Source organism: Stegodyphus dumicola, chromosome 12 (genome assembly GCF_044657685.1).
Source record: "Stegodyphus dumicola isolate Sdum_Otavi_A_Nest chromosome 12, ASM4465768v1".
NCBI lineage: Eukaryota > Metazoa > Arthropoda > Arachnida > Araneae > Eresidae > Stegodyphus > Stegodyphus dumicola.
Genome location: NC_140779.1, coordinates 41,409,758 through 41,422,640, shown reverse-complemented (window position 1 = coordinate 41,422,640; position 12,883 = coordinate 41,409,758). Strand labels below are relative to the sequence as shown.

The 12,883-nt window shown below is 28.8% G+C and overlaps 1 protein-coding gene across 6 annotated transcripts in view; it reads left to right on the top strand.

The window, feature by feature from the left end:
• The window catches only part of Ctns (lysosomal cystine transporter cystinosin), a 63,855-nt gene that overhangs the window by 27,237 nt on the left and 23,735 nt on the right, over window positions 1–12,883 (top strand). For 5 of the 6 annotated variants that reach the window (XM_085827647.1, XM_085827649.1, XM_085827648.1 and 2 more), the window contains exon 9: window positions 8,430–8,547. In XM_085827647.1, coding sequence (XP_085683773.1) covers window positions 8,430–8,547 — 118 coding nt within the window. Of the gene's footprint in view, window positions 1–3,612; window positions 3,724–8,429; window positions 8,548–12,883 lie in introns of those variants that run through there. The other variant, XR_015044399.1, reaches the window with a different exon arrangement.

The following is a 12,883-nucleotide window of genomic DNA, read 5'->3' as shown; positions in this document are numbered from 1 at the left end:
TGCTTAGAAGAAAACTGCAGTTATGGATAAGAAAAATTAATGAGGATGGTGGTCAAGAATTTTCCTCAAATTGTATAAATACACATCCTCTAATCAGCTTATTATATCTCAAAAATTGCTGTCTCTTTTCATGGAACACCTTTCAAAGCTCAATGAATGGTATGCAAAATACTTTGTGGAAGAAAATATCAAGAAATATTCATGGATCCAAAATCCTTTCCATGCTCAAACTCCACCAGCATTCACTTCACAAGAAGAAGAGAGTCTCATTCAACTCTCTTGTGACAACAGCCTTAAAACAGAATTTGCTTGTTTCTTTTGGTGGAGTTTTGGATAATCATCAAAAATGAATATCCAACTCTTAAGTTCAAAAGTTTTAAGGATTCACATTTCTTTTGTAAGATCATATTTATGTGAAACCGGATTTTCAAGTATAGCTGTAATAAAGAGCAAATATCATTCAAAAATCAACGTGGAGCAAGAAATAAGAATGGCAGTGTCAAGTCTTGTGCCTCACTTTTTTTTTTTTTTTTTCTTTTGTTATTTGAAAAATTTTGCAGAGATCAGCAAGCTCACATATCCCATTCATTTTCCCCTCTTTTTCTTTAATAATAATAATAATATACTATTCTTGTGTATCAGTTCAATATATACTGTTGTATTATTTTCTTCCTTCACGTTCGTACGGGGTTCGTAGATTTGGAGTGTATAACGACGACACTTGATGAGGTAGCAAAACTCACTTTATTGGCCAGTATTATCCAAGACAGCTCCAATAACACATTTACACAGTCGTTGAAGAACTACTATAAACACGCTGACATAATCAACGACACACCCTTCACACTATCAGGCTATAACGGTCGAGACAGCTTCACTGCAAAGCACCAGAATACAACTCCTGACTCTGCTCGGTCGTTCTCGGAACTCCACGTACTCTTGAGACTCTCCACACTACAACTCGTGATGCACCCGACAATACACTAGAGTACGGCTCCTGACTCTTCAGTTCAGTGGTTCCCGGAGCTCAACACACTCTCTCGACGATGCACTAACAGCGATACACTAAGACTCTTTCAGTGCACTCGATGACGGACTGTCAACTTGATCGACTCTACGTGGACTGACTAGACAAGACACTAATTAACTCGATGCTAACTCTCCGTGTACCAGCAGGGTTTATATAGTTTTTGGCTTGTGTTCGAGAAAATTCTGGGCTAAACCGGTAAGAATTCATTCCAGAAGGTTATCTATCCATCCATGGCATATTGCCAATTTTGTCGCCAAATGTTGCAACTCTGTCTTCTCTTATCATTTTATAGCAACCGTAAACCTGCATTGCTGGGAAGCTACCTACTGCGCCTTGACGTTTCATAATAATACCTATATGAGCCTCAAATTCTGGTTGTTTTCTTTTTTGTGTTTTGTCACTAGTATCAATATTTAGTCATATTTAATGAAGTGTTGTGATTTGCTATGACACTATGTAATAAGCAGGTTGTTGAGCAGAAACCTTGTACAACACTTTGTTAAACACGACTAGGGCGCCACGACAAAATCTAAGTGTGCCATCAACTGAAAAAGTTGGGAACCCCTGGCCTAGGTCATATTAACAGAATTAACAAATGTCAGTGAGGTACATGATCGGTGGAGTGATGAGAAATTTCGCTGTTAATCTCTTTGCTACACTTGCAAATACTAAATGAAACTTAAATGTTTTGAGTGAAATAATGGTACAGTAGACTAATTTTGTACTGTAAATTGTTGACCATCAGTGAGATGCCATGTCAGTGGGTATTTATTGGCTTATATGTTTGTACCGTGCTACAGGCTACAGTTGTTATGTAGAGTAAATAGGGAAGTACTCATGGAGGAAAATATGTCTAAATGAAATTTCATATACCAAAGTATATTTCATACCAAAGTAACTAAAGGTTTTTGGTTGATATAAATACTTTATTTACAACTTTAAATTTGTATAAAGTGGTCATCTTCAAAAAGTGCTTAGTTTTCGAGTTGTAGGTGAAAAACCGAAGAAAAGCTCCAGAATTTTGAGGTTTTTTTCGTTTTTAAGCTGGCCTGTGGTTAGGTGGCAAATCTAAAATTCGAATTCAGGACCCCAAAATCAAATAGAATTGGTATAAAAAAAAAAAAAACTTCTATACTGTTCTCCCAAAATTTTCTTTTTGAATCTTCAATGATTGAACTATAATTAATAACCTGAATTAATAAAATATTTTTTAAAATGTTGTAAATGCTGATTAATATATAAATATGCTGATTATGAATATTTTATTATTGGAATTGTCTTTTATGGAAACTAGCTAGTACCTAACAATTATCTTTCATAAGTGTTTTAGTTTTGTTTCTTTCTTGAAGAACGTACTAAATTAAAATTAAGATGGTATAAAATAAGGGTTTATAATTACAGTAAAATTCTGGTTATTTGAGTAGCTTGTTCTGCTTAGGTTAAGCAAAAACTAAGCTTATTTATTTATTAATGTGTTAAAAATTTTCTGGTGATCGAAGCAATATAAAAAATGTATCGTAAAGTAAATTTAAAGGATTACATGATTCAACTATTTAAAAATGCATTTTATAAAAAAGAAGAAGATATCTTTGATTTTTTTAAAGGAATTTACAAAATTAATAGCAAGTACATGAATTAAAATGTATACAGATGATCCTAATTAAAGTTGGTCTTCTCAGAGTTAATTTATTTTATAATCTGTAAGTACCAGAATTTGTACATATGCTATATTTAAAAGACAAAGAAGTAATTGAGACTAAAATTTATATGTATATGCTATTCAAAGAATATAAAAAGAGATTCGACAGGAGGGAATAAAAAAATGTGTACTTGGGATCATTTTAAGCAAAATATAGGAAATGAAACTTCTGAAATAATTGAAGCAAATCCAAAAATCATTTTAAATCTTCATTTTAGCATTTATAAAAATTATAAATGAAATCAAGGAAAAAATATCATTTTGAACACTGTATGTGAATAAAGCAAAGTTTGCCTAAACAAAAGGATAACAACCTATTAATATAAAAACAGGTCTACTATAAGCATTTTGATTAGTCATGATGGATGTTGCTTTGAAGTTTTAGAGAGAAAACTTCAACAGTGCTGTGACTGCCGTTTGTGAATACCACTGAATTAAGAAATTACGCTTAGCCCCAGTGTCTCCATAAACTGCCAAAAATGATTATATGCCTTGATTAGAGAGGAAAATTTGGAATTCAGTATATTAGTTGGCATAAACCAATCAGTGCCTGAATTGTTGAAGATAGTGATGATTGCTTTTGAGCAGTCACGAGCAAATTATGATGGTTGCAGCATGATGCCGTGTTACACCAGTTAGACGCCTTATATGAAAACTGTAAGAGTTACTGTATATTTTCCTATACATCATCAGCTGCAGCCATAGGTTCTGCAGTAGTGACAATAAAGGTGTGATTCGTATTTGCAATGACCTTTCTACTAAGAATGGAAATTGATGATAACATCTTTTTGAAGATGAAGTATATTTTAATAATTGGTAGCATCAACATTCAAAACTGTCATATTAAGACTTTTCTTTCTAAGAACACTGTTTTTTTTTCTAGAAAATGCTTCAGCATTTGCCCAGTCGCAGTTTGATGTGAATTCTCTTCTATATTGATCCCCAAGTCATTCTTTTGAGGAAGTTAGTGCTAATGGCCAGTTCATGATGGCTGGTAGGTACTGTAATGCAAATACAGCAGTGATAATGCCTAGTCTACTATTCTGCATACAAATTTATGCAAGATGGATTGTGGGCATTGTGTTCAAGTTTTTGCATATATGTTGCAGTAATGAGTGTGTCATTCAGTAATATATATTCCAGGTTAGCTGCTAAGCTCCAATCGATGTATGATTATTTCATATATTAATTTTTGACTTCTGTTCTCCCCCCCCAAAAAAAAAAATTTTAAATCATTGGCATACCTTTAAAAAAATGTAAACTAGTTTTTGCATTCTTACTTTCTTTATCATTAAAAAAAAGTAAACCAGTCTCTGCATTCTTACTTTCTATAATGACGTAAATATCATCTTATTGAATGAAAGTTTATGAAAGCAGAGATAATAAAAGTAATTATGCAAATTTTGCTGTTAAATTTTATTTAAATACAGATAATCATGAGCAGATTTAAAAAGTCATGCCACTCAAAGGTAAGTTTGTTTTAGACTGTGTTTCTATGTCATCACGAGAGAGAAGGGGAAGACTTGTGCCACATTGAATGCCAATGTAATTAATTCTTTTGTTTTATTTTCGAATAGGAAATTATGTATGATGACAAGTCATTGCTTAATTTTATCAAATCAAATGTATTTTATATTTTACTTTTTGAAAACAAAAATATTTTATTTTTTAGTAGTATAACTTTTGTTGAAGTAATCAAAGTAAAAAAATGAAATTCAGAGTCTTAATTTATTTGGTGTGTGATAACCAGGTTGAACAAAGTAATATATTTTTTATTTAATTATCATAATTATTATTATTATTATTAATTTTACTTTTCACAGTTTCTTGCTGTGAAAAAGAAAATAGACATGTTAAAATTGCTCATAGATATGATAGTACATCTGGATGGTCAAAACAAAAGATTTTGTGCTGATTAGATTGTTACTTATTTCTATTTCTGTACTGTTGTATAAGAGTATAATGCTCTCAGTAGCATAGCTTTCGCTAGCTGATTGGGTGTTGTAACAAAGGTGCTGCTTCGACCACTACTACTAGCACCATGTTGTACCAACGGTTACTTTACAAATTACCTCTTTAATGTCATGTTTTAGCAGAAATTGGATTTTCTAAGTATTTTGGTTCATGATCGATTAAAGAGGGATGATTGTTCCTGATCTCTTATTGTGCATATTCATTTGAACATTTATTTAAATGTTCATTCTAAGTTAACGCCTAAATAAATATTATCAATTTATATAAAAATATAAATTGTTAATCATATGCTCATATGCTTTGCTGTAATTGTTAATTGTATGCTCATATGCTTTGCTGTAACTAACCATTTTAAATAAAACAATATAAACATTTTACATTAGTAAATAATATAAATATGCTGTATCACTTTTCATCTGTATGAGCCCATGTCATGTTTTTTCGGGTAATGGGGGAGAAGGATTCTTGATTTGCTTTTCTTTATTTGATATTAATTCATTCCTAGCTGTATTTTATGAAAGACTATCACCAGGCAAAAATGGAAGTACTTTAGGTTACAGGAAAGTACTACATACATAATAGAGCTTTTGTATGAATCACAAAAGCATCAAAGCATAATATGTTTTTATGATTGAAGGGTTTTATCTAACAATATATAATGAAGTAATATTTTGTTTTTGTTTCTAATTATTTGAGTAATATAGTGCTACTAAAAAATTAAATTTAAATAGTCAAATAATTATTTTGTATAAAATTTTAAAGAGAAATTTTTTTTTGTTTAGTAATTATTATATTCTTTAATTAGAGTATAATTTTTGACTAATTTCAGATAATTTGAAAAGAAAAAATAATTGAATTGTACCAAAGGAAAAAAGTTGATGTGTGTGGGAATATGTTGCAGTAAAACTGAAGTCAGAAGTTAACTGCAAAAAAATATTCCATAAAATGATTAAAGATGGGAACACATCAACTGTGGTAAAATGTTTAAAAATAAATACAAAATAATTTTACAAATAGTAGCAGAAAATAAGAATCTGGTTACTTTTAAAAAGTAAACTGGATAATTATGTTGTAAGCAAATTAATATTCACAATTCTGGAGAAAATTTATTTTCCAATTAAAAATTGCTAAATTAAAGCAAGAATTTATATTATTTGTAAATATTAAAAACTAATTGAAATCTGAAAAGTTTTTTTTTTGGGGGGGAGTGTTTGTTTAAAAACTCACCATACAGGAATAACTGTCTAGTAAGCATTATACATCTCTGAAAACTTTGGAATTAAAAGATATTCTGGATTTCTCAAATATTTCTTTTGGTTTTCTTTGGTTCTGTGTTTAAAGTAACATTAAAACAGATACATTTTTTTTTCTTGAATTAGTGATTACAAATTTGCTGCATTATACATCTCTGAAAACTTTTGAATTAAAAGATATTCTGGATTTCTCAAATATTTCTTTTGGTTTTCTTTGGTTCTGTGTTTAAAGTAACATTAAAACAGATACATTTTTTTTTCTTGAATTAGTGATTACAAATTTGCTTCAGGAATGAAGGTAACAGTATTATTATTATATTTTATATTTTGAATTAGTATATTTCTGCAAAATTACATTAGTTCTCAAACCATACTTTCATTAATCAGGCTTTTTGAATTAAAAGTTTTATTTTTGTATTAAAATATAAGCATTTAAATCAAATTAGAAAAGTTTTTACTAATGTGCATAGTACCAATTTGCTGTCATATCAGTTAGTTACACTAAAATTTTGATCTACTGAAAAAGATTGCTGACATGAAAATTCTTCTAAGCTTATCTTCTATTTCACTTGGTTTTATAACGTTTAGCCTTTTCAAATTTCATTATTAGTAGGTTGCCTTACTCTGTAAGCTTTTAATATATTTATCTATTTTCAGTTTAAATCATAACCACTATGTATTAGGTATTTTTTAAATTTTAGTACATAATTTATAATAAAAATTCAAATTATTTCAGCTTTTTTTCATTTAAAATATTTCAAAATTTCTAGAATATCTCTTCAGGTAACAAGTAATTTTATATTGAATGATATCTTGTATAAAGAAAAAATTCAAACTTCAAAAAGGAAATAGTTTTTGTTTCATCAGAAAACACTTCTTTACTGCTTCTTTCTTGTTTTAAATAACGTGTTGGTACATACATATCAATGTAATTTTTTTTTATTCCAGTGAATCTAAAAAATTCAAGAATCTTTTGATTCTTGCAAGTTTTTATTATTTGAATTTCATAAAAAATGATAAATAAACAAAAAAACAAAAAATCGGGAAATGTAATACGTATTACAAAAGCTAAATTTTTATCTGTACTTAAAGTTAGTCAGTCTTTTCATGCTCTAAGCAAACAGAAAAAATATTACTTTTTCAAATGAGCATTTAATACATGGTGGATTTCAGTTAATCTTTTATTTTTCAAGCTGAATCTATGAAAGCAATCCTTAAATCCAGTGTATCATTAAATCAGAATTGGACTATACATTACAGAAAGGATAGCATTTTATTTTAATTTAGAATGAGCAGCATTAATCTAATTTTAATAATTTTATAGATTTTTAAAGGCATGAAGAAGAAATCATTCTTATAAAACATATTTATGTTTGATATACTATACTCTTGAAACGTTTTGTGGGTATACCAGAATAAGTTTTTCAGATATGTGGCAAATATATGTATACTTTTTTTTTTATCTTTTATTTAGCAGTATTTTATTTGTTCATTTACATCTTATATTTTCTACAAATGTAATGGATAACAAAATCGTGCAGTGGAAAAATTACAAAAGTAACTTCTAAACTTAAAATGACGAATTTGATGAAACAACTTAAAAATTTTCAGTGTTTTACAAATATTAACTTTTCCAAACTGGCAGTATAGTGAGTTCATTTATTCATGAATGCTTTCCTCTACCTTAAATTTAAATATAAAAACCTCTTTAGTTAATTGATAGTATATTTAGTTAACTGGAAGTATCTTTAGTTAACTTTAGTTTTATTCTCTTAATTAACTGATATAGCAACACATCTTCTGCTAATCTTTGAGTATTAATGGATCCAAGGAACATCAGAAGTAACATTTTATCAATTGTTAATATGTTTAAGGTAAAAACTTTTCTCTGTCTTTTGTTACAATAGTTTAGGCATGTTTTTATAATTCTACATTTTTTGGATCATATGTTCTTCATCATGCACTTACCATCCATGATTGTGATTACATGAGAGAAAAGATTTTAATTCCTTTTTCATGTGGCTTTACCAGTTTGGAGAGTATTGCCACTTGCTGAAACAGGATCTTTAATATAATTTTATATTATTATAAATATAATCAGAAAATTATATTTATAATCAGAAAATAAATGCTGCATGAAAATAAAAAAATTATAAATATGCTGCATGAAATACTGGGTCGTAAATGCATATATTAATTTAAATCTTCATTTTGTTAATAATGGAATTTAAAATACATTTAATTTACAGTATATTCAGTTGCTAACATTTTTGGTAATTTGTAGCATTATTGTGGTTAATAAAAAGTGTTTCTAATATCATGTATTTTGTATTTGTTATGCCGAAGGAGATGTGAAATGTTTTTAATGTTATGTTGATAAAAAAATTATGTGTTGTATTTCAAATAAAATGTTAGGGTCATGATTCATATGTATAGGCATACTTTGTTTTCTAAATTCATTTAAATATTTCAGGTTGTTTATAATTTTAAAAGAAAATCTACTGTTGGTTGGAGTATTGGAACAGTATTATTGGATTTTATTGGTGGTCTTTTTAGCATTGGACAAATGTTTATCATTGCTGAAAATTTTAGTAAGTTTTTTCCCCTTTAGTTTTCGAATTCTGTTTCCCTTCAACTTCTTTCTCTTTTTATGCATTTAAAGTAATTACTGCTTTGTTATTATTGTAATGGAACTACTTCATTTTTTCATAGGGTTTCATGCCAAATATTATTTTTAAGAAAACAATTAAGAATTTTTTAACCACAAAACGATTAAGAATTTTGATAGTAACATCAGTGAATAAGTTGTATTACATAAATCAAGATGCATTAGGCAACATTCCAAAACTGAGTTTGCAAAATAATTATTCTGAGAAAACATATTGTGTTTTGATTTCTGTAGAACAAATTTCTTTCTAAGGTTTAACTCTTTGTGGAAAAAAAAACATATAATTTAGAAAAAGTAAACAAGTTGCCGCCATCCAAAAAAAAAAGAAGCAGCAGATTTGTGATTTTGGTTGTATGCCGTTGATATCATAATATAAATATAACATTTATAAAAAATTATATCCATATCGAAATGATATCGAAAAACTTTCTCTTTCCTATTTATTTAGTCTTTTTTTAACTACTATTGAAAATTTCGATAAAATATGAAAAGAATTTTCAGAAACTTGAACTTCTTATTAAAATCTAAAAAATGTAATTTCTAATAAAGGTTTTGATTCTGAAGAATGCTTAATCATTTGCCTTTTGTATGAATTTAATATAATTTAACATCAAGTTGCTTTTAAGCTGATGTTGCTGCATGGTTTTTTTTTTTTTTTTTTTTTTTTAAACTTCTCTGAGTATTTACATGAAAAGGAAATCAATTATTAGTAAAGCCTTTTTGCAAATTTATTATGTAATATATTAATATTTTCTATAATGCAAAGCTAATTAGTTGTTCATAAATTTTTAATATAGTAATTTTTTCAATACAGATTTTTTTATAATGAAATCTTTTATTTTTTAAGCACAGTATTCATATTTTTATGATCTTGTATCAAAATGAATGCATTAAAATAATGCTATATAAAAATTTGATAGATAGCTTAATTTGCATTTTCAAGCCATGAGAAGTTCAAATTGAATTTTGTTGATTGGCAAACTAGAACAGGAGAGAACTGTGTTCTCCCTTTTCTGGTTCAGTGTTTTTTTTTTTTTTTTTTTTTTTTTTTTTTTTTTTTTAAGTTGGCAGGTTTGAAAACCTCTTTTTTTTTTTTTTTTTCTTTAAATTCTGTTTAATTTGAACACAGAACTTTTAAAATTTATTCTAGCATTTATTATAGCTAACCAAATATTATTTGATTTCAAACTGGTAAAATTAAATGAGGCAAAAGTGTGTATTTTAAAGTGTGCTGATTTCAAGAGAGCAGGCAATGATTAAAAATAAATTTTTGCTGCTGCTGTTGTAAAAATTGACAGTAGACCTTACTGGAACTAACTGGATGAAAAGGGATTTTCCAAAAATTATTTCTTTAATTGATTGGACACTTGTTTGTGAAAAGCAAACTTCTGAAGTATTATGCAAAGCAACAGAAATGTGTTTGGTGCTATTCTATTTATATGAGTGATGCAAAAAGTGCGTCAGCATGAAACACATGCTTGATATCAAGATGAACAATTTTTTAACAGCTTTTTAATTAGAATAAGCACAGCATCTCAAAGTTTCGCTGATTTTCTTCTTTAATACGTAAGGATTACATGGTTATGTAATTTCTACAAACAATACATAATCTTTTTGTTTCTACAACTTCATGTAGACTGGAATGGCAATGGTATAGAAATGATAATATGTTTTAGAAGATTGATGCCTTAAAAGTAATAAATCATTTTCATTAAAATATAGTAAGAAAAATTATTGTTAACACATAAATAGAGTTTTTGTGATGTAGCAACTGCTACATTTATTGGTGACCTGAGTTAGTAATGGTAAATATTACGGCAAGTAGCGAGAAGACAGTAAACCAGTCAGATGGTGCTAATTCTTCAGAATCTATGAAGGTAAGTGTAAAAAATTCCTCCTTTTTGGATAGACAAGCCAAAAAATTTGGTTTTATCAGATAGAAGCACAATTTAAAATTACTGGTATAACTATGAAGATACCAAATTTTACTACATTTTATCACAAATAGAACCTAAATATACAGAAATTATTTGGGACATAATAACTGCTAAAGCTGAAAATAAATATACATTGGCAAAAGACCATTTATTAAATGTATTCAAAGAAAGTGAAAACAAATGAGTCAAATTCCTTTTCAATGGGCATTGAAGTGGGCAACATGAAACTAAGCCATCTATTGCAAAAAGTGGAATCCTTGGTAACTAGTGATATTTCTGACATAGTGTAATATTTATTAAAAACACTATGGATTGAAAAATTGCCACACAATGTTAAACACATATTGCTGGTTAGAGATGAAGGTATTGATATAATTGGTGATTATGGCTGATAAGACTTTTAACATATGTTCACAAAATGAAGTATATGAGGCTCATTTAACTGAAGTTAAGAATTTGAGCATGTCACAGATTACCATTTCATAATTACTGGAGAAGATATCTTTGTTGGAACGACGGATTGAAGAGCTCAGTTTCCATCACCAGCCAAATGAAAGAAGTTGTATTACAGAAAGAAATAACAAATCAGTGTCTAGAGGTAGAAATCGGATTCGTTATAACCCAGATGGTAAACTGTGTTATCACCAATTTCTTTCGGATCAAGATGCTATCCAAAAAAATTTAAGCCATCATGTAACTGGGGAAAACTAGGAAAACTTGCCTGTGCAGCAGAATCGGAATTAGTGGATGGTTCTGCTGATGATGATTTAAGAAATTGCCATGAATTCAATTATAGACTTTTTGTAATTGACAAAAAAAGGGATATAATTTCTGATTGACAGTGGTGTGATTTTAAGTCTAATTTCAGCCACATGTAATGACAAAATAAGTGGTGACTTGAAGCTTTATGCTGCAAATGGTACTGAAATCCCATGTTTCAGACACAAAATTTTAACTCTTGATTTTAGACTTCACTGTAACTTGCAGTAGCCAAAGTTACCAAAGGTATTTAAGTGCAGATTTTCTTAACCAGTTTAATTTATTGATTGATATTAAAAAAAAAAAAAAAAAAAAAGAAAGAAAGAAAAAGAAAAACTAATTGATGGTGTAACTAAACTGAGCATTATTGGTGCAATTACATCATCAGCTGATGAATCAAATATAAGCACCTTTAAACAAAAATAATAAATGTTATAATATTTTGACATAATTTCTGGAAATAACGGAATAACAAAACCTGATTTACTAATTTCTAAAACAAAACACAATATTGAGCATTGCATAACTACTAGTGGCAAACCAGTTTATTCAAAAGCAAGGCTGTTAGCTCCTAAAAGATTAGAAATAACCAAACAAGAATTCAACTTTATGCTTGAAAATGACATTATCAGACCTTCAAAATTGCCATGGGCAAACCCACTTCATTTAGTTACAAAATCAGAGGGCACTCTAAGACCATGAGGAGATTATTGCAGCTTAAATGATATCACACTACCAGATCGCTATCCTTTACCCAGAACTGAAAACTCCCATCACATTTAGCAGAAGAAGATAAACAAAAAACAGGGATAAAAATACCATTTAGACTTTTTAATTTAACGTAATGAGTTTTGGCTTGAGAAATGCCCCTCCACTTTTCAAAGATTCGTTAATACAGTTTTCAGTGAACTATGCAATAGTCTTCTGTATTTCAATAAGCTTCTAATAGTGTTGGAAACTGAGGAGCAGCATAAAAAACATCTTACGAAAGTATTTAGTAGAATTCAACAGTATGGTTTACGCATCAACCAATCTAAATCATTAATGCGAATGAACAAATTAGAATTTTTAGGATATTTGATAACACCAAATGGCTCAAAACCTTTTCCAGAAAAAATACTAGCCAACAAATTACAAACTTCCTAAAAGTGCAATGATTAACTTTTATAGAAGATACTTAAAAGATGCAGCTAATACCCAAGCTCCCTTTATATGAATATTTAAAAATTTCAACAAAAAAGATCAAAGGAAAATTCCATGGACAGAAGAAGCAAGAAATCCTTGAAAATTGCAAAAGAGGATTTAGCAAATACTGCTTTATTAATAATCCAGACCTAACATTAGCTCTATGTACAGATGCCTTTAATTTCACAATTGGATCTGTTCTACAGCAGTATGAAGACAAAGATTGCAAACCAGTAGCATTCTATTTCAAAAAGTTAAGTGACACTCAGATAGCTTATAGCACACACGACTGGGAACTTTTAAGTATCTACCTTTCCAGTAAACAATTTAAACATATGTTAGGAGGATGAGAAATTACAATATTCACAGATTACAAGC